This window comes from Hippoglossus stenolepis, chromosome 23, assembly GCF_022539355.2.
Source record: "Hippoglossus stenolepis isolate QCI-W04-F060 chromosome 23, HSTE1.2, whole genome shotgun sequence".
NCBI classification, from domain to species: Eukaryota; Metazoa; Chordata; class Actinopteri; order Pleuronectiformes; family Pleuronectidae; genus Hippoglossus; species Hippoglossus stenolepis.
Genome location: NC_061505.1, coordinates 16,416,119 through 16,439,188, shown reverse-complemented (window position 1 = coordinate 16,439,188; position 23,070 = coordinate 16,416,119). Strand labels below are relative to the sequence as shown.

The window sequence follows — 23,070 nt, the reverse complement described above, 5'->3', positions numbered from 1 at the left end:
CCATTCAGCTCCTGGTATCAGGAATGAACACCCACTTGGCTCGATGAAGGTAAGGCCTTCTTAGTATTGCAGATTTGAAAGGAGGAAAATGGAGTTTGTATTTGCAACGGAAAGAAAACAAAAGCCATTTTGCTCTGCCCAGCATCGTGGATGGTGCTTCCAGCCAGGTGAAAGAAGACATCCTGGCATTATAAGCTCAGTTATTGTTTAATGGTGATTCTTATAACAATGTACATTCATGAATATTTGGATGATGTTTGTTCTGTCTATTGTTCTTTACAGTGAGAGAAACTAGAAATGTCTTGTGATGTCATGCTTGTATGTTATCACTTCATTAATCACTCTGATGGATTCTTCAGGAATAAACAAGCACTTTAAGACATTTTGACTCTCTCTGGTTTCAGACTCCTTCCACTAATTCTCTCCTTGTGAATGAGATTTCAGCTCTTGATCTCAGCAGTTATTTACATCAGATTTAAAAGCTAAATTACAAAAAACTTTTTCAAATTCTATGGTTTTGGTTTGTACGAAACCCCTGTCTTATAGAAAATAGATTGTGGGATTAAGTAGATGAACAAAAAAGTATGTCAATTAATAAATGCAATAAATACCAATATGTATATGCAACATAAATAAATGACATATATGTTCTTCCTATTTTCTTTCTATATAAATCTCATAAACCTTTACATTGGTAAGCTTCATTAAATATAATGACCAACGAAGTCGCTACGTGTTAGAAATTCTGTCTAAACTTTTGGCCAGCTAATTCTTATAATTTTCTTCTTAGTAACGTGACATGTGGGGTCATGATGGACAAATCAATTGCTTGACGATATTGATCATCATATTTGCAAGGAAGCAGGGCTTTTTGGTATTTATTTAATCATTAAATTTAAATGATAATGTTGGATTGCTTGTGGTAATGAATACAATAAAAAAATCAGAGAAGATAACCATCAGGCAAAAAATATATTTTATTTGAAGAATACAAGGTCAATATACAGTAGCCTACAGGCTGCCACCCTCTCCCTAAGCATGACACTGCCTTTAGTTTCAAATGTGCACCCTGGGAACCTACTCCTCAAAAACTACAACCCAAGTGACAGTCGCACCACACAATGGAACTTAGTATCACGTGCACAGCAATCAGCCTACCAGACCACAATAAACTGTCAAACAGGTCAAAACCAAATCACCACTAGGAGGGGCAGGACCTCCTAACACCAGGCCTATCAAATAGGCCATAATAGAGTGTCAGGTTATAAAAATTGATTCTTTAAATTAATCAAAACTGGCATGACAACACATCATCCATTAAACATGAAAGTCTTTTAGGATTGCTCAGCCTGTCCGGCAACCCAGGCCCTGTGGAGTCTGAACATAGGGAATCTCTTTTGTAGATTGTGATGGCAGTTTGGTATGACAGCTTGAAGTGGGAATGATCCCTCTCAGGACAGCCACCATAAAGCCTCCTCCCAGATCCCCCGGTCCCTTGCCACCTAGGGGAGGGCGTGTGCCTCTCTCTTTCCTGGGAACAAGGCTCCTCTGCTGGCTGTGTCTTGCGCTCGCCTTTCTGGTGCAAACCAGCACCCCTCCCACCACAGTGCCACAGTCACCAGACAACAGCAGTTCAGGCTCTCGTGCTTTCTCTTCACGGGGTCATCAAATGATCCTTTATTCACTATCGGTCATTTAGCACGCTGCGTGTTCTACGGGAAGATAAACCACGCTTACACTTTGACTCCGCACAATGTAGTACTCTTTTAATAACGCCATCAAATCTAACTCACTTTCTTGCAAATCTTGCGTTTATTTCTATGATATCCCAAAATTCATTTGTACTGTGGCCCACGGGAGAGCGAGCAAAATCATGCTGGTCAGAAAAGAGACATGACAGGTGAGTTTAGGTCAGATTATGATCTCCGGATTCTAAGAAGAGATGGCAGAGAAATGGAAATGATCAAGATTGCCTTCAAAACAATAACCTAATCTAGTCTAATATGAAATAAGAGGCACAGAAAAAATGAGGTATTACATTGAAAATAAAAAAGAAAAGTGGTATCTCACCGGTCAAGTTCTGGGTGAATGAAGTGCTCTGAGGTTATAGCATGACTTTATTCAAGAGGATGAAAAAAAATAAAAGGTTGTCAGTCTCTGAGAGTTTCAGTACTTGATACTGCCAGACACAGCAAAGAAAGATGCATGGAGTTTTAGTCAGGCCTTATATTCCTACCTCCCCTTCAGTGTTAAAGCAATTCTATTATTACTTTGTGTCAAGCCACCTGTTATCACACATAAGACAGGGACAGACCCTGAAGCCCCTTGATCTGAAGCTATTAGAAGGTCTTAGTGTCTTTTTAGGGCTCTCTGTGCTGCTGATTGGCTCTAAACCCTGACAGTGCCTTATACCATTTAACACAAACTCACCCAGCTGATTGGCTGACCTTTTCAAGGCCAAAATGTCTGCTGGTGATATCTTCAGCCAGTTCCTGGTGATCCACCTCGTCTGAGAATGCTCTTCAGACATTCTGACTTAAAACTTGATGTAAAATGGCGAAGCTGTTTAAAGTCTGGAATATGAATAGTGGGACTTCAGACCTTGGACAGCACCACAGGAGGTAATTATGAGCCCAGTATGGTTAATGTCTTATTTTTCTTCTCAAATCTGAGAAGGACTCACCAGTGACTTCAATGGTACCTGGATTCTCTATCTGAAGTTTACCCTACAGAACCAAGTGTTTTGGCAAGTCAGGCACTTCACACCACCTCCATCGGCATGAGGTGAGTGATAATGAGTACATATACATTTTGGAATAGCCTATCCCTTTAATCGTCACAGTAAAACGCCTTACCTGTAGTCCATTTAGGATCACAGTTATTGTGAATCGATTCCTAAGCAGGAGGCCCCGTGGTAAATGAACCTTTAAGGAATGGTTTTGCATCTTGATGGCTGAACAATTGCTCTCTCCTTGTATCCTTGACTGGATTCTTCTCTATTTTTGTGTTCTGCTAGTCTTGTCACCTGGTGGTATAGAGGCAGCCCAATCAGATTGCTGGGTAGTCCAGCTCCTCCAGGAGAAGCCATATCCCTACGTGCCAGTCTGCAGAAGGTTTGCTGTGTCTCCCAGCACAGTCCCAGTATGGAGGGGCTTCTGGGAGACCGGCCATTACAAGAGCTCAGCAGGGCAGCCAAAGGGCATCAACCCAGCAGCTCCTTTGCGCAGGAAAGGAGGAGAAGTGCCAGAGCCCTACACATCCAGCAGGCTGCTGGTGGGCATATTTCTGACAGGCATATCTGAAACAAGACTTGATGAAGTTGGCATGAGGCTAACATCCCTGTAGTGCAGTGGTTCTCAAATGGGAATTTTACCATTACCCTGGGGTACGTGGAAGGTACTCCAGGGAGATGCATTAGTTTAAAAAAAAATATTTAAATTAACATCCATTCAAATCCTTCAAAATTGTTATTTAATAAATATTCAATGAAATATAAGTGTTTAATACATCAGACACTGGTTATTCAATAAAATATAAGTGTTTATCGTCAGACACTGATGGTACATATTACCTGTGTGTACATCTTTCTCTGTAATGCTTTGCGCTGGTTAGAGAGTGCCCGGCTGAAAAGATAAAAAAATATTTTATTGTATTTAGCCAGTTCCTGGATGATGAAGGCATTGATATGACTGGCCCTCATATTGACAAAGTCAATTGAGCAACTGTGGGGCGTGTGTTATCAGGTGCATCGACCGTCAGTACCTCCACAAAGAGCTGGCCAGATCTCGTGCTGATCCAAGGTCTGGAAGGAATCACCCCAGGACACCATCTACCCGACTCATCAGGAGCATGCCCAGACATTGTCGAGTGCATGCACCACCAGCCAGGTCACCTGTCAGTTGTGATGAATTTAACACAAGTTGGATCAGCCTATGATTTCAAATTTTTGTATTTAAATCAGCTGCAGACTCCCCTGAATGAGCAGATTTTTGCATTTTGTAAATAAGCTACACCCAGATTGGAAAATTGACAAACAACCTGAGGTGAAGTTGTTTCTGAGTTGCTTGGTTTTATTGAATTGTCTGACAGGCCTGATCAAACTGTCTTCCATGCCAAATAACATACAGCCTGGAGACCAGAGGTTCCTCACTGTGTTATTTGGCAAATAATGAATTAAAGTGCACTTTATTTCTGGCTAGTACCCTGTAAACTTGTGTTTTCCTTCTCTCCCTCATTCAGAAGTGAAGCTACTGGACTCCTCTCTGGACCTGAATGACCCTGCTGCTGAAAACAGAAACATTCACAAAGTGTAAGTTTCAAAATCACCCTCGGACACATTCCTGGAGCCAGTTGATATAATACAGAGTTTGATGACATCAAATAGCCCTGAGAAAGTCGTGAATACAAAAGAACTCCTGCAGAGAGGATTTGATGCAAGCAGCAGATCATGTCAGCTCCTCTGAATTATTTTAGGATGTCGAATAATTCTTCCTGCTGTAGAGCTGCTGTTTTTGGTTGAGATCAGGAAACACACAACATGCTGGAGCTGAGTTGGAGCTCAGATCCAGTCCTAGAAGGACTGGATCTGAGACGTGGTGCAAATTGTGTCTCCATGAACACATCCATGTTGTAAAGATGAACACTGGATACCTGAAGGCAGGCTTCAATATCCAGTGGGGTTACATTTTCAGAATGGTTGTTATAATGAAAACAATTTATAGATGATAGCAGTGTAATAATAATAATAATTTTATTATTATTATTATTAATAACCCTTGTGTTGTCCCTGCTTCCCCCGGCTGTTGGCCCCCTCACATAGCCCACCCCATATTAGGACGCACACGTATCGCAATAGACAAGTGAGCAGCCCTTGCAGATGTATTGGTTACACCCGCGGCACATGGTGCCCCGAGCGGGGCTGCTGCTAGGGCTATGGAGGAGGCCGGACACTCGGGTCGAGCGTCGTAGTCAACAGCCCTCTGTGCGGCGGCGGCAGCTTTTACAGCCTTCACAACCGCGGCGGACGCGTCCGTGCCGGCGATGCGCTCCCTTCGTGCGATGAATGGAGTCACGAGAGCCTTTCCCAGCTGCTCTAGGAACACCCTCCGCTTGTTCCGCTTGCCCGGCATCCAGTCTAGGTTGATCTCTCTCCATATCACGAAGGCGTTGTAGGAAGAGACGTCGAGAATGTTGTGAAAGACGACCAGGGGCCAGCGCGCAGTCATCCTCCTGCAGCTGTACGTTCCGATCACCTTGTCTAGGTTGTCCACGCCACCTTTGTTGCGGTTGTAGTCCAGGACGATGACCGGTTTCCCATCCTCGCGGTCGCTGATGTCGGCCTCAGGGTGCCGTGTGCAGCACTACCCGCAACCCCTGGTTCCGTTCTGGGCGTCCGCCGCTCGGCTTTCCGGTGTACACTTGCATCTTCCAAGCGTAGCTTGATTTCGCATCGCAGGCCACCCACGACTTGATCCCGTATTTCGCCGGCTTGCTGGGCATGTACTGACGGAACGGACACCGGCCTAGGGAGAAAAACAGGAGGAGAAGAGATGAGGACGAGGACTAGCAGCCACTATCTACATAACATAACATAACATAACATAACATAACATAACATAACATAACATAACATAACATAACATAACATAACATAACATAAAAAAAGACTAACCTCTGAACGGAACCAGTTGCTCGCCCACGGTCACTTCGGGCCCCGGGTTGTAGAGGTGCGGTAGCCGCGACACCCACGCGTCCCAGACCTCTCGCACGGCCGCCAATTTGTCCGTGGCTCGTCTGCGTGCATCTCGTCTCGCGGTCGTCGAAGCGCAGCAGTCTGGAGTACGTGTGGAAGAGTTTTAGGGGCATCGTGGCACGAAATAACGTAGGCGCGCAGGTCGGTCTCGTCCATCCCTTTCCATTCGTCCATTCCAAGGATGAAGAATCTGCAGAAGCATCACCCACTCGGTCGTAGTCTTCGTCACCGTCGTCGTCTTCGTAGTCACCGTCGTCGTCGTCGTCTTCGTCTTCGTCGCTATCGCCGTCATCTCCGTCTCCGTCTCCGTCCTCTCTGTCTGCTTCTCCATCTCCTTGTCCGTCCGCTTCTCGGTCTGGCTCTTTCGCGTCCTCTTCGGGTTCAGAGGATGGTTGCTGGGAGAATAGCTGTTGGAGAACCTGTTCTCTGGTGAAACGCTCCAGACATCGTGCCATGGTCCGTGAGAGAGTGGCACACTGAGACTTATATGTGGGTCTAATGTACCCCCCCTTGATTTCAATTGGAATCAGGTGTGGGTCTAAATGACCCCACAGAGCACCACAGCGCCCTCTCTGGGGTCTAAATGACCCTCCATGACAATCGAGAATGGCAATCCATTGGTCTCATTACCCCGAGTGGATAATGACAACCTTGGGTCACCCTAACCCTAACCTGACGCCAGGCTTCGTATGATCACACGCACGCACTCACGCACGCACACACACACACACACACACACACACACACACACACACACACACACACACACACACACACAGACACACACACACTCTGGGTCAATTCGACCAGAACAACACAGGGAATAATAATGATAATAATAATAATCATCATCATTCTTTTCTTCTCTCTTCATCCTTATTTTCATCTGATCTACATATTGGATGGAATTAGAGGTGATCACAACATTAATAGATAAACATTTCAAACATCCCTGTCACAGAGGTATCATTGGATCCACGGTGTGAGCAAGACAAACAGACATTCATTCACTCACCACCTGAACAGGGGTGGAGGCAGAGACCAGTCTTGGTCAGATACGATCAGAACTATTTGCATAGTGAGATGACACCAGAGAAAAATTATGTTGTTTGCATCTTTGCCTTTTTGCATAAAGAGTTCAACAGAACACTGACTATTTTCAGTAGAAGAGGAGGAGCTGGTGTTACATTTCCCTAAAGCTGCACTAGAACTAGTTCAGTTTGGTGTTAGTGGTGAACACTGGCACAGACAGTCCACAGAGCAGCATCACGATGGAAGGGATCTTCATTGGTGTCTTGTGTCTCTCACGTCAGTGAATTTCACTGTTTGTATGATGTTTAACAGGAAATCTGAATATAGAGATTAATTTGAGTCCTCGTACATAACAAAAATAACTGGTTTCATCCTCAGGGTTCCTCACCTTCTCCACATGCCTCCTCCATCAGTACCACTTTGTGTCTGATAGAATGAATTGGACTGAAGCTCAGAGCTACTGCAGAGAGACGTACACAGACCTGGCCACTATTGAAAACACTGAAGAAATGAAGAAACTTAAAGACACAGTTTCCGCCGCTGGTCACAGCTCTGAGGTTTGGATTGGCCTGTACAGTCATATTGACTGGAAGTGGTCAGATGGGTTCAACCAGAGTGGAGCTGAATATAGGAGGTGGAAGTCTCCTGACCCAAACTATCATGAAGCCAATGAGCTCTGTGTGGCCATGAATTTATATGAAAACAATTGTGTGATCTCAACAATCCCTCTTTTGTTCTCAAACTTAACTGCAGGAACATTAGAGGATTCTGACTTTGAGCTAGTGAATACATCAAAGAATTGGACTGAGGCTCAGAGGCACTGCAGAGAACACTTCACAGATCTGGTCACTGTGAGGAACGACGCTGACAGAGACAAGATAAAGAACTTGATAAAACCTTTCCCATGGGCATGGATCAGTTTGTACAGAGATCCTCAGATTTACTGGTCCGACGGGAGTAACTACTCATTCAGCTTCTGGTATCAGGGTCACAACAAACTTGGCTCGATGAAAGTCGTATGTGGTGTTGCAGATTTGAAGAAGGGAGGAAACTGGAGGTTATTTTCCTGTGAAGAAACAAAACCATTTGTCTGCTACAGCATGCGTGGATGGTGCTTCCTTGAGTGAAAGAGAGAGAACACATCCTGACATTAGAAAAACAGTTATTGTCTCAATAGTGATTCTTATAACATTAATGCATTCATGAATATTTGGATGATGTTTGTTCTGTCTATTGTTTCTTTACAGTGAGAGAAACTAGAAATGTCTTGTGATGTACTTGTATGTTATCACTTCATTAATCTGCTCTGTGATGGTTCTTCAAGACAAACTGACACTTTGGAACATTTTGACTCTGTCTGGTTTCAGACTCCTTCACTAATTCTCCTTGTGAATGAGATTTCAGCTCTTAGATCTCAGCAGTTATTGTTGTCCGATTTAAAATCAAAATTACCAAAAAAACGTTCAAATTCACTGGTTTTGGTTTAATGGAAACCCCTGTCTTATAGAAAATAGATTGGTAAGATTAAGTAGATAGACAAAAAATGTATAAATTAATAAATGCATCAATAAATATATGTATATGCAACATAAATAAAACTAGGGCTACGTTGTAGCACTAACGGGCCCGAGCACAGGCATTTCGAAGCCTGTTGCGGTTAGTGGAGAGAGCGATCAATGACCAAGCGCACGTCTCCGCATGTGTACGTGCACGTGTTTTGCGCACTGCGACAAGGACAAACGCTTCACTTCCTGCGTCCGTCACGCGATGTCGATCCTTGCCTGCTAATTGCTCATTACGGTCCACGCTATCAATTGCACATCACACTGTGAACATTTTATGGAAATCGAATGGTAGTTGTAAAACAAAGCTTACTTCCTGTTGCCAGTAGGTGGCGCCATCACTATTATTACCTACAGACTAATATATCTGTTCAAGTACGGGCTCTGATGTAGCGTGAGCAATTTGGTGTCAATTGGACAATGTTACAACAACTTAATTTTCACACTGATCAGTAGGTGGTGCTATGACCCTGAACTAATATTAATATATGGATGTGTTCAGGTCAGGATTGTGATCATAGGTCAGTAGTTCGGAGCCGGTTGGATAATGCAGAGTGGATTTAAAAGGTACTTCCTGTTTCATGGCGAATCAGTAGGTGGCGCTATGACACTGAGGAAATATTGACACATAGAGCTGTTCAGGCTTGGTCTCTGATCATGAGACAGAAGTTTGGTAGTGATAGGACAATGCACACTGGAGTTATGACAACATCGTGTCCTTTGGCGAAGGATGATCCTTCGCCGCACCTCAATGTTTACACGGTTTGAGGAAATGTCACAATTTTGACCATGGTCAAATGACTTGACTGAACTCATTTGAGCTGTATATTGTAAAGCAGCCAGGAGCAGTGCATCAAAGTATAAAACATGTCACTTCCTGTAGCCAGCAGGTGGCGCTGTGATTTTAAGTCATGATTTCTGTGTTGATGTCATCAGGCCGGGACTCTTGTCTTACATGTCTAGTTTGGACTCGATTGGACCATGTATGTCCGAGATACAGAACCTCGTGTTTTGATGGCGTGTAATTAAATTTTGACGCCACGCCACGCCACGGTCACACCGTGTGACGAAAAATCGATCTTTGGGTTATTTTTTATCTCCGTCTTGTTGTGATGACACTCATCTCAATTTGAAGTTGATCAGATAAAAGCCCTGGGACAAGTACATCAAAGTAAAAATGTGGAATATGGCCAAAATGGCCACTAAAGTCAAAATGGCGGGCTTCCTGTTTGGTCTAGCATATCTAGCCAAGAGACTTATCTGTTTGTTATGAAAAGACACATGTCCCTGGCGATTTTTGTACATGTCGGCAATCGGTGGGTAGTCTTCCATCTGAATGTTGGGGGCCACACAATGGGATTAACAACAGTATAGTAAGTCGAGGATGAATTGGCACCTTTACTGAAAAGTCACAGTAATCTTATGCCTTCATTATCAATGTCTTGAGACCCATTTGACACAGGTTTGACGTGGCTGCGGGCAGTGGGTGAGGAGGAATACCTCCACGTGTAAGACGTTCCAAAAACAAGACATTTCCTGTTGCCACCAGGGGGCGCTGTGATTTGAAGTCATGATTTCTGTGTAGATGTCATCAGGGATTGAACTCCACAAGTCACATATAAAGGAGAAAGGTTGCTCCTTTACGATAACAGTAGACAACAGCTGCCCGAGAATCTTCTCTCTGACAACGTCCTTAAACCCCGACAGACGACCGTCAGTAGACCAGCGCTTCACGGCAAAACTACTTTACAAGAACTTTTCTAACATTGGATCACCTGCGTTCATCCAACATGAAGAGGATCAACTGTAAGTTCTGTTCTAAGCAGCAGAGTCAGTAGTGTTTCTTTTCCCAGGCTTGCAGACATGCTGGAGCTTGCGGACGACATGGCCATCGACATTCCCCACATCTGGCTGTACCTGGCCGAGCTGCTCTGCCCTGTGCTGAAGGAGGGGGGCTTCTCTATGAGAGAGCTCTTTAGGTACGAGACACCCTCACATGCTCATGGAGCCCATATGGTTGAAATCAAGTGAAAGTCGATGTCCAGGAAAGAACCTTTAATCGGATCTTGGAGGCCAAACTACTCTAGCTGATCATTTTAGTCATCTGTCTCAGAAATAAGAAGAATAACCCCCTGAAAAGGCCACAAACGTATTGACAGTGATGAACTCTGCTCTAAACTAAGCTGTGTGTGAAGTAAAGATATGTTCAGACTTTTAAGATTTATTTTAATTTCTGCCATGTTCTGTTTGTTCACAGTGAATTAAGCAAACCTTTGCTTCCTGTGGGAAAAGCTGGGATCTTAATCTCTCAAATACTGCACATACTATGCAAACAAATGGTAAGAAACACTTTTCTTAACTGTTACCTGTTCTCATTATGAAGCAGGTGGATTATAACCAGTGACTCAGCTGCAGATATAATGTAAATATACATAGATTATTGACTTGTACAGAATCTATATTGATAGTGTTATTGTTGCACTGCAACAGAGTTCACTCTAGCATTTTTTGTATTATTCATTCAGTGTTATTATAATTCTGTTATAATTATTATAAACCAGTAAAATGAAAAATCTCAATGAAATCAACAAGGCTGAATTGCTCTTTTGATTTGAAGCAAATATTTTTCTCATTCATTAAGTAAGTTTATGAATTAAATATTTCTCCCTGCTGTAAATTAGACGTAATTAAAAAAGACATTTCAGAGCATTGGTTTGTGACGTTGTCCGGTCTCGTCTCCACAGAGTCATCGAACTGTGGCTTCTTTGTGGGGGGAATCAGGCCTCAACTGGACTGACCTTCTGCCGGAGGAAGAGGACGTCCAGGCTTTCATCTCACAACAGGTCAGTGATGAAGGTCAACGCTCATCAAGGGCCAAGATATATCACTGGGAGAAAACCCTCAGTTACCATCGATCAGCTGTTTGAAGACTGTTTAACTAATTGAGATAAATAAGAACTTTTAAGTTTTTAATTGTTTCCACGTCGTCTTTCTCTTCTATACTTCCTCACGATATCAATGTTGTCTCCACTCAAACAGAAACTCCAGTTTATTCAGGCGGACGCCTCCAGCTCCGAGGCGACTCTGTCCGAAAGAATCTGGTCTCCCGAGAACGGTGAGGCTGAGATGGAGCCCATGAGGAACGGAGCCGGCCACACCTCAGAGACGGAGAGCAGCGACAGCACACAGAAGCCTGAGGGACTCCCTGCAATCAGTGCCGTGGTGCTAGACAAGGTATGTTATAGATTCATAGACTGTTAGACAAAAGTATTACACTGTGATTAAACCTATTACAGCAGAGGGTTAATAAATCAATGAATGGAAATGTCCGGACAGTTTCCTTAGCAGATGGCAAACTCTCTGAATGTGACTATAAAACTGGAATTTGGCGAGTGAATTGTCTGGTGACCTTGTAAATATGTTTTTTATTCGTTCCTAAGAAACCAGAGATAGAATTGGACCAAACTGCAGAAGAAGAGACAACGATCCAGGAGAAGCTGGATGAAAGTGAGCCTGTTGTGTTAGTGGAGCCTTCAAGCTCTGCAAGGAAGACACGACAAAGGGCTCCATCAAACCTGAGGAAGAAGACGAGTGGACTCACTCAAACGGAGCTGCCTTCTGCAAAGAGTGGCCAAAGATTTGTGTCAGTTTTGGATTCTCTGAGGATGAATACTCCAGCATCCTGAAGGAGCAGCAGCAGCAGCCCCTCACCTCCAAGCACCTGGGCCCACCAGAGGTGGTGCTGGAGGTGGTGCCTAAGGTACTTCAGGGCTTCTGGCTGCCTCCTGAAGAGACCTGCCTGAACATGCCGTCCCAGCACCTCAGTGTTCTGGCTGTTAGCCTGACCAAAGCAGTTGAGGACATGGTCTCCAAACTTCTGCCCTCACTGCTCCGTGAAGTCAGCTTCACCCGCTCCACCAGGGACAAACTGGTCCAGTCGATCCAGGACGGTGTTAGACAGAGCTTCACTCACCCCGTCCTGATGGAGAAGATCAGCTGCTTTGCAGTAGATCTGATGAAGTCCATGACCACCATCGCAAAAAAGAACATCTGTGAGCTGTTTCAGCCACAGATTTCAACAAAGGAGCCAAACACCGTTGCTGAAGAGGTGAAGCAGGAGCCTCATCAGGAGTCAGCATTCACTCTTCCTCCACCAGCTCCTCCTGTGACTCCTCCTGCTGAGCCTGCTGTGGTCCTGGAGGGTGAGGGTCTCTCTCATGTTCCCATCATCCCACCAGCTCCTGTGACTCCTCCTGCTGTCACCAGTACAGAGCAGAAGAACGTGGACCTCAAGGCCAAGACACAAACGTTTAAAAAGTCTAAAAAGGCTCGGCTGAGTCCGTCCCTTCACTCACTGGTGAAGGAAAAATCTCTGCTGCTCTTTTCTTACTAAAGAGGCAGAGTGAAAAAACGATTCCCTTGTATTCCCTTACAAATAATAAATGTATTGTTGCATCGCAGTCTGTCTCTATCAGTCCTTTTCATTTGTTGTGAGTTGCAACAGGAAATTAAAACATTGATAAATTAAAACCGGATTTCAATACATTTACAAATATCCAGAAATAACATCAAATACAGGAGTCTGACTGATTTCATTTCATATTGTTGCCCTGGTCATCCAGTCCGAACTCAAGCTCCAATTAATATCTTTTTCCTGAGCTTTCAACCATATTCAGAAGTCTTCTGAAAATGTCCTTTACAAAAGTAAAAGTAGCAACTCCACATGTATTATCTGATATTTTTCCTGCATTGACTGTAAATGTTTATTTAGTGTCTTTACACACTATTTTAATACAAATCCTCAGTGTAGTAATGTATTATGTATTCTAGAAAGTTTTGTTCTCTGTACATTAGAAAGCAATGTACACATTGAAAATGCCAAACACAGCGGTGCGAACTTCCACCACAGCAGCACCTGTACCCTACAAAAATACACAGAATCTGTATTTGAGACATTAAAATTTTATATTGCACAAACGGTGTAAGAGGAGAAAAATATTATGCATATTTCAAAATCGGTTGGGTCATCCAGTGTGGGCTTTGGAGGATCAGCTATAAAAATCAAGGCAAGGCAGAGCTGAAGAAAGAGGAAAAACATTGTCGCATAGAAAACTGGTTGAAATTCTCCTAAAGTCAGTGACATACACATCACCAACATCATTCAGCCAGACACAATCCAAAGGAGTACAGAAAGGGCTGTTGACAACTTTGTGCGGCCCTCAAAGCTTTCCAAGACCTTTATGTCGTCCTTGTGACAGATGACGTCATCTATTTTATTTGCAAATTGCCAGGTACCTCTGAGTCAGGAAGAGGACAGCGCTTCCGTAAGCTGTAAGACATGTCCTCTGATATCCTCTTCCAGAGCTGCGTTCACACGTGGATCACAGAGGACATTTAGGGTAAAAACATGGTGTAAACGATCTCGTTTCGGGTCAAATTTGAATGTCGGGGTTTATGGACACTTGGGTGACACCACAGGAGCAGTATGGAGGCATTTTATGTTGTTTTTTCACGTTTGAAGAAGGAGTCACCATTTACTTAAATTGTTTTGTGTGGCGATCAGAGTGGGATTAGGTACATTTGGAAGCTTAATGCTAGTTAGAAATGATACCCTATCAAGTAATCAACAGCCAGACAACGCCACCTCAGGAATTTCACCTGAAGAATTATTTCGATTTTAGTAATACCTGTACCAAGGCATTCAGGTTCATTATACTGAGGCAAGAGACGTGGTTCTTTTTAAAAAAGATAATTATTTTTATTACAAAAATAGCATGTCTTAAAAGGCAGTAAAATCCAGCCACACAGGGACGTGGGGAAAGGGGGGTCCTAATCAGGAGCTGAGGCTTACCAATGGGGTGATGGGTCGACGAGGGAGGAGGGATCCCAAAAACCAAAATACAACTTCACCCCAGTCACACGTGAAGACCATTCGCACACATACGTTGTGAAGAAAATTAAACCAGGGGGAGCAAGCACAACAAGGGGGAGACCACCATCCGGGACACCAGCACCACCACCTTCGGCTCTCAGCGACTGAAAGGGATAAGGGAACACAGTCAGTCGGGTAACAGGCAAGGAAATTAACCAATGTACTAAGAAACACAATATACCAAAAACCTATGGGGTTGGCAGCCATCAGGTTACAAAATAATTATATAATTATTATAATGCAACTAATTCAAAAATAGCAAACAAAAATAAATCTCAAATGAAAGGGGGGTTGATATTGGTTCAATGAAATAAACAAATGATCACAAGCTAAAATATAAATCATTAATTGAATATAAAAAAGCCCCAAAACTCCCAATCTAGGACATATATCTATCATGTAAAACACTCTGCAATGGTCGCACCACATTTGGCCGCACCACATGATATTTTCTAGTTCAGTCAAAATTTAAAGCCACAGAATTGGCCACCTAAAGAAAACGAACTAGGTCAGCACAAAAGGCCACTATGAAATTTATAATGAAAATATATATTTTTAGAAATAACTCCAAATTCATAGTTTTTTTGAGGTCATACCACATGATATCGAAATGTGGCAACTACATACCAGCTGTGAAAATGTTATTTTTTTCCAAATTTGAGAGAGAGTTACAAACCTGTTGCTGCTTCCATGGGTCCTTGGCAAAATGGTTTATGATGCAACTTCCTGTCTTTGAATGGATTTCAACATCAAAGTCCCAAATTGGTCAATGACCCACATAGAGCTGTTCAGGCTTGGACTCTGATCATGTGACAGAAGTTTGGTGGTGACAGGACAATGCACAGTGGAGTTATGACAACATCGTCTCCTTTGGCAAAGGATTATCCTTCGCCGCACCACCATGTTTACACGGTTTGAGGAAATGTCACAGTTCTGACCATGGTCAAATGACTTGTCTCAGCTTATTGTAAAGCAGCCAGGAGCAGTCCATCAAAGTATGAAACATGTCACTTCCTGTAGCCAGCAGGTGGCGCTGTAATGATGAGTCAATATTGACACATGGATCTGATCAGGGCGGGACTGTGAATGTGTGAATGAGGTTTGAGGCTGATGGAACAATGCACAGAGGAGTTATAATAAATCCCTCTTTTTTGGCGAATCATCAAAATTCTACGTCACGCGACGGTCACACCGTGTGATGAAATCATATATACCGAGGTAGTTTATATCTCCATCTTGTTGAGATGACACTAATCGAATTTGAAGTTGATCTAATGAAAGCCCTAAAAGGAGTATGTCAAAGTAAAAATGGCCAAAATGGTCAAAATGGCCACTAAAGCCAAAATGGCGGGCTTCCTGTTTTGTCTAGCATAGCTATCCAAGAGACTTTTTTGTTTGTTATGAAAAGACACATGGCCCTACCGATTTTTGTGCATGTCGGTCAATCGTGGTGCCGGGGCTAGACTTTAGGGGGCGCTATTCAGTTATTTTGCCACGCCCATTCCTTAAAACCATATGAATGTCTGCAGGTCGGGGCTGTTGTTACACGAATGTAGTTTGAGGGAGACTGAACCTTGAACACTGAAGTTACAGCAATTTCGTGTGTCACGGCGAGTTGTTGAAATTTAACGCCAAGCCACTATTATGGCGTTTGACGAAAAGTCACAGTAATCTTATGCCTTCATTATCAATGTTTTGAGACCCATTTGACACAGTTTGACATGGTTGCGGTCAGTGGATGAGGAGGAATACTTCCAAGTGTAAGACGTTAAAAAAAACAAGACATTTCCTGTTGCCACCAGGGGGCGCTGTGATTTTAATTCATAATTTCTGTGTTGATGTCATCAGGCCGGGACTCTTGTCTTACATGTCTAGTTTGGAGTCAATTGGAGTTTGGAGTTAGTTTATATCTCCATCTTGTTGTGATGACACGCATCTTCATATGAAGTTGATCTGATGAAAGCCCTGGGACAAGTACATCAAAGTATAAATGTGGAAAATGGCCAATATGGCCACTAAAGTCAAAATGGCGGGCTTCCTGTTGCTTTTTTCCCATTACGCCTCCGACCTTTTTTGTTTGTCTTGTCATGATACACCTGGGCTACAATTTTTGTGAAGATTGGTGAAAGCTAACTGAGGGGCTTTTCCTTAGATGGCGCTGTTGAGCCATTTTTCATCGCCCATTTCAAATTACTCCAGAATACAATTACTTTTTGGGGTTTTGAATTCCCTGCAAACTTTGGTAACAATTTGAGCATGTCTAGGCCCTGAAAAAGCCCCAAAAGGGAAATACAAATCCTTCGAAATACAATAGGGCCTCCCACCGGAGGTGCTTGGGCCCTAACTAGGGCTACGTTGTAGCACTAACGGGCCTGAGCACAGGCATTTTGAAGCCTGTTGCGGTTAGTGGAGAGAGCGATCAATAGGGCATCCCACCGTTCGGTGCTCGGGCCCTAATTAGTTGCTTTTAATTGATAAGTGGTTTTATATCATTATAGACAGTAAGATAGATGAAATATTGCTGCCAATTCAGATGTAAAGTAAACCCTCTATAATTCCGATAATTGCTCCTATATATATGTTGATATGTATGTATATATGTGCTTTTTTCAAAGTTATAGATCGTGTGTGTGTGTTTTTGTGTTATAGATTCTGTCAGTACATTTCCATAGATATGTTCCCTGCACTAATAGTTTGTTTTAATGGTGTAGTTCATTTGTGCATCGCTCCAGAGAACGAAGTTGCCCTGTGAACTTCAGGAAGCCATAATGAAATGGGAGAAGTTAAAGCCTCCGGAGCCAGATGATCCCATGTGCTGCTGCGAGTGTGATATCTACCAGTACGGATGCTGCTGTGACTGTGAAGATCTGGACGAGGCCTTTAACAGGTTAGAAGAAGTATGACCTTTAATGAGACACAAAAGGGTCACAAGGTGATTTACAGACATCAAATCCAATTTAGATGCAATTCTCAATATCATATTTTAGCCATAATTGTTCCAAAAGCTAAAAAAAGTACTTGTTAGAATAAAACCATGTAAATAACCATGCATGGTGATTATGACAGATGAGTGACAGCATCAGTTGCAGCAGGTCAGTTTACAGCATCACAGGAAACATTGCACATGGGAGATTTTTTGTGAACAAGCTCAGCTAAAATATCCTTTGGGATAATGGGGGTCACATATCTCTGACTCGGTTATTTTGGGCATCAAGGACTCAAAGGTTTTGGAATCCCTGCTTTAGTACAATAAACTTCAGGCCGAGTGAAGACATGTCCCAGGGCCCCAGATCCTTCTGAGACTTCATGACTTCATGTTGCAATGTATTTAATCATAAATTCATTTTATTTTATCCATTTATTTATCTTTTTACAGTTTATTTAAAACCAAACACGTGTGACATCACACCAAAGCACAATATTAAAATTACAGGGTCTGACCCTTCTAATAAGAAAACAACATGTGATTTTTCCTCATATCATCTTATTAGTTTGATCAATGAAAGTGTATTAGCATCATTCCTAATTAAGTTTTTTTATTTTCAAGTGTTTGTAACTCTGCCTGAATGTGTGCGCTGCAGGTGGCTGAGACACAAACCCCCTCACAGTGGATGTCACTCTCCTGTTCTCGGGGCCCTGATTGACAACCTGGAGATCTCCATGATCCCGGCCCTGGTGCTGCTGCCTCTGCTGCTCCGGGCCGCAGCGCTGCTCTACCTGCTGGGCATCATCATCCTGACAGCTCTGCCCAGCCTGGTCCTCTGGTACTACTACGCCACGCACCGCAAGAGGAGACGCACCCTCTTCTTCCTTACTCTGGCGCTGTTCTCTCTGGCCTACATGTATTACCTCTTCATCACAGAGATTCTACCGCATGGGGATGTCAGCCATCTGCAGCTGTGCACTGTGACTGCTGGGATGATCCTCACCATCGGATCTCTCATTCACACCAAGAGAGGCCCAGGGTTTCACACCACCTCCTATCACAGCCAGAGTGAGGAGGTTAACAAGGACTCTACACATCTTAATGGTCCATTCAATCAGCGGCCTCCTCCTCCTCTCCTCCTGCCCTGACAGAAAAGTGGAGCAGATGCTCTGTGTGCAAAACAATGCGACCCCCGGCCAGACACTGTCGAACCTGTGGATCCTGCGTCAAGCGTCTGGACCACCACTGTGTCTGGTGGGTTGGATTTGATATTATAACATCTTTATACTTCTTTGAATTGTACATTCACACCACATCATGAAAGTGAATATTGAATTATGACAGATTAGATAACTGCCCTGTAATTACACAACAACGTTCATGTCTTAAGCAAAGACTCCTACTGTACCCACTGGTTTCCTCAGGGCCGTGCACAGACATTTTGGGGAGCGGGGGCTCAAGTGAAAAACTCTTTGCATCCAAAGATTGATTTTTAAATGGAAACTGCTCCCAGCAAAAATGTCTTGAAATGTAAACTTGAACTAGAAAACTGGTAAACTGGGATCTGTCTCAGGCCAACCAAGAAGACAGGGTGTCTATTTGTTTGTGAGCTTTATCAGACACTTTCCTGAACTGCACACTGCCAAGAACATTAAAGATGATGATGTCAGTTTTATAAATCTCTTTATACCTCATGCACAGTTTCTGAATTGTTTAATTGTCTGCAATAGACTTACAACCTCAAAGACAAAAGAATAAAATGTATATATGATGTTACTCTTCCTGTTTATTATTCACATGAAACTCCAGAACCAACCATGATATACTGTGAGTATACTGAATCTATTACCACCAAACTAGAATAACCCACATGATAGTCTGACCAGGAAATATTCAATAGTCTTTCAAATGTAAACTTCTACCTAAAGGCTAAAGGTATTGATGAGCAGAATACCCAAGCAGCTTATGGAAACCAACAGAAGATGTACGCAACCATCTATTTTCAGTTAGTACCATATCCTGCACCTTCATTTTCTAGTCAATGCATCACACCAGATAAATAAATACCCTTATATATATCCTCTTTTGTATTGAAATAACAAGCATTTTATAATGTATACTGTACTTTTTGGAATATATACATTTTGGACTGGGAATCTATTACCACCAAACTAGAATAACCCACATGATAGTCTGACCAGGAAATATTCAATAGTCTTTCAAATGTAAACTTCAAATACTACATCTACTGAGTTATTTTAAATACAGCAGGTATATGGAGCCAACATATCCAGGTCAGCTTGGGTCTCACAGATCTTTGTCTTGTCTTGTTGTGTTTGTGTGTTTGTGTTGAGGTGTTGCTGGACCAGCTGTGTCGGACAGGCAAACCACCACAGTTTCCACTGCTGACTCTTCTCTTGGTGTTCGTGCTGCCTCTCTGTATGGGATCAGTTTGGTGCTTTGCAGCATCTGTCCTCGGCAGTATGTCATGACGGCTCTCTTCTACTGCCCCGGTGTCTACAGCCAGTCCAGGTACAGCACTCTATACATCATAAATATCATATCATCTGTCTCATCCCAACTTTTTTTACTTTTCGTTACTTAACGTTTTAGTTACTTTTCGTTACTTTTCGTTACTTTTAGTTACTTTACGTTACGTTACTTTTAGTTACTTTTCGTTACTTTTAGTTACTTTACGTTACTTTACGTTACTTTACTTTACTTTTCGTTACTTAACGCATTTAACGTTACTTAACGTTTTCGTTACTTTTCGTTACTCATTTCGTTACTTTTTAGTTACTTTTGTACTTTTAGTTACTTTTGTACTTTTAGTTACTTTTAAGTTACTTCCGTACTTTTAGTTACATTTTAGTTACTTTTGTACATTTAGTTACTTTTTAGTTACTTTTGTACTTTTAGTTACTTTTTAGTTACTTTTGTACTTTTAGTTACTTTTTAGTTACTTTTTAGTTATTTTTGTACTTTTAGTTACTTTTTAGTTACTTTTTAGTTACTTTTGTACATTTAGTTACTTTTTAGTTACTTTTGTACTTTTAGTTACTTTTTAGTTACTTTTGTACTTTTAGTTACTTTTTAGTTACTTTTTAGTTACTTTTGTACTTTTAGTTACTTTTAGTTACTTTTGTACTTTTAGTTACTTTTTAGTTATTTTTGAAGTTTTAGTTACTTTTGTACTTTTAGTTACGTTACTTTACGTTACTTTAAGTTACTTTTAGTTACTTTTAGTTACTTTACGTTACTTTTAGTTACTTCAATTTAAATAAGTAAAAAATTAAAAAATTTCAAATAGAATCTTCTTTTAACTGTTTCCCACAATCAAATACTGTTGACTCTAATACATCAATGTAAAGTAAAGTACATTTTTGTGTTTATATTAAAAGTAACGAAAAGTAACGAAAAGTAAAAAAAGTTGGGATGAGACAGAAGATATGATACATAAACATGTATTTATGATGTATAGAGTGCTGTACCTGGACTGGCTGTAGACACCGGGGCAGTAGAAGAGAGCCGTCATGATATACTGCCGAGGACAGATGCTGCAAAGCACCAAACTGATCCCATACAGAGAGGTCAGCACGAACACCAAGAGAAGAGTCAGCAGGAAACTGCGGTGGTTTGCCTGTCCTGTCCACAGCTGTTTATCCTGCAACACCTCAACACAAACACACAAACACAACACAGACCCACAAGACAAAGATCTGTGAGACCCAAGCTGACCTGGTTATGTTGGCTCCATATACCTGCTCTATTTAAAATAACTCAGTAGATGTAGCATTTGAAGTTTACATTTGAAAGACTATTGAATATTTCCTGGTCAGACTATCATGTGGGTTATTCTAGTTTGGTGGTAATAGATTCCCAGTCCAAAATGTATATATTCCAAAAAGTACAGTATACATTATAAAATGCTTGTTATTTCAATACAAAAGAGGATATATATAAGGGTATTTATTTATCTGGTGTGATGCATTGACTAGAAAATGAAGGTGCAGGATATGGTACTAACTGAAAATAGATGGTTGCGTACATCTTCTGTTGGTTTCCATAAGCTGCTTGGCCCATTTATCACTCCTAGCCTTCCTGTCCAAAGTTGTCTGTGAATTTTTTCAGTTTGTCCAGATCTTGATCGTTGACTGTTGGCTTTGTGCTGGTCAGAGACCTCTGCATGTCAGACTGAAAAGAGGAAGAAATGATATGGTAATAAAGTAGTGGCTCTAATATGCATTTATATCTCAGACTTTTATTTCCTTACCATGCATACTGTAGGTTCCAATAGCTTCTCCCCGGGGACATCCATCCACGACATTTCAATTGCGTTGCGATCACCAGATGAACAAGGAGTCAAGAGGTTGTCCACAATAGCGTTGGGGTCTGTCCTGGATGGGCCTCGTACCTAATTTACATCATAAACATAAAGGAAACTTTAACAACTATAACTCTAATACATCACAGTGAAGCACAGAAGTGTGTGAAATAAAACACATACCCGTTTGAAGTGGGTTGCTGACTGGACCTTTCGAACTGGCTGCATTAGAGCATCTCTGACGATGACACTTATGTCTGCTCCAGAGTATCCGTCTGTCTTCTTGCCCAGAGTGACAAAGTCAGAATCACTGAGGCTGCTGGGAGTCGATCCCAGGTGGAGCTTGAACATGAAAGAGCGGGCGTGCTTTTCAGGCAGCGGGATGTAGATCCTTTTCTCAAATCTGAGAGAGGCGTATTAGTGCAAAGTCAGCACAGGCGAATGACAACATGTTTAGAAAATACTTTTTACAGACTAATAACAATAACCTTCTTCTGATGGCTGAGTCTAGGGTCCACGGGATGTTTGTTGCCCCGAGTACCAGCACTCCGTCATTGTTATTCCCCACACCTGTAAAATAACAAATCCAGGGTAGGACATACTTGAGAGTGGATTTGGATCACAGCAAAAATGTAATATTTCAATGCATTTACAGTCATTCTCAAGACAGCTTTAGATAACACAGCCTCTAAAATAAAGATAAATAAATATATAAATAAACAAATATATTCAGGTTTCTTTTAAACAGGACCATTCAGCATGCAACATGAAGAGAATATCAGTAGTTACAAATTTTTATCTCAGCAGACTTACCCTGCATCTGAACCAGGAATTCTGTCTTAATACGCCGAGCGGCCTCACTCTCGTTCTCGCTTCTTGATCCACACAGCGAGTCAATCTCATCGATGAAGATGATGGAAGGCTTGTGTTCCCTCGCAAGGGTAAAAAGATTCTTCACCAATCTGTGAAGTAGAATGGAAGCTTTCAGGACAGGAAATAGGAGCATACGGTCTGAGATGCAACATATTCTTAAGCTTGACCCATACGTCTGTGGATTGCTGCTAAAAATGACTCACTTTTCACTCTCTCCGAGCCATTTAGAGACGAGGTCAGACGAGGAGATGGAGAAGAACGTTGAGTTGTTTGCCACCGTGGCAACAGCTTTAGCCAGATAGGACTTGCCTGTGCCTGGAGGTCCAAAGAGCAAGATCCCTCTCCATGGAGTTCTCTTTCCTGTTATTCAAACAGAGGTTATGGAGTATCTGGCACAACTATTCCATATAATATAGAAAAATGTTTTCATTTGGAGCAATGTTAAGGTGGTTTTCCCATTGAATAAGATTTAATACCAGTGAAAAGGTATGGGAATTTGATTGGAAGAATAATGGCTTCTTTCAGTGCCTCCTTGGCTCCTTCTAAACCAGCGACGTCACTCCATTGGATGTTTGGTTTCTCCATAACAATTGCACCTGTAAAACAATTAAAAACATTACTAGTGTGTCTAAACATTGCTTTTATCATGACACAATTGCAAGGAACAAA

At 42.2% G+C, this 23,070-nt stretch overlaps 1 protein-coding gene and 1 pseudogene across 1 annotated transcript in view; one reads left to right on the top strand and one right to left on the bottom strand.

Moving 5' to 3' along the window:
* Nucleotides 1-17,046: 17,046 nt before the first annotated feature.
* Nucleotides 17,047-19,809, top strand: LOC118114833 (annotated as a pseudogene).
* Nucleotides 19,810-21,287: 1,478 nt separating this feature from the next.
* LOC118124910 (vacuolar protein sorting-associated protein 4B) overlaps nt 21,288-23,070 on the bottom strand; it is a 48,644-nt gene continuing 46,861 nt past the window's right edge. The window contains exons 4-10 of the mRNA XM_047339001.1: nt 22,878-22,997; nt 22,605-22,761; nt 22,342-22,490; nt 22,017-22,098; nt 21,712-21,931; nt 21,478-21,618; nt 21,288-21,398 (exon numbers count right to left, since the gene is read on the bottom strand). Coding sequence (XP_047194957.1) covers nt 21,297-21,398; nt 21,478-21,618; nt 21,712-21,931; nt 22,017-22,098; nt 22,342-22,490; nt 22,605-22,761; nt 22,878-22,997 — 971 coding nt within the window. The 3' untranslated portion in view covers nt 21,288-21,296. The remainder of the gene's footprint in view (nt 21,399-21,477; nt 21,619-21,711; nt 21,932-22,016; nt 22,099-22,341; nt 22,491-22,604; nt 22,762-22,877; nt 22,998-23,070) is intronic.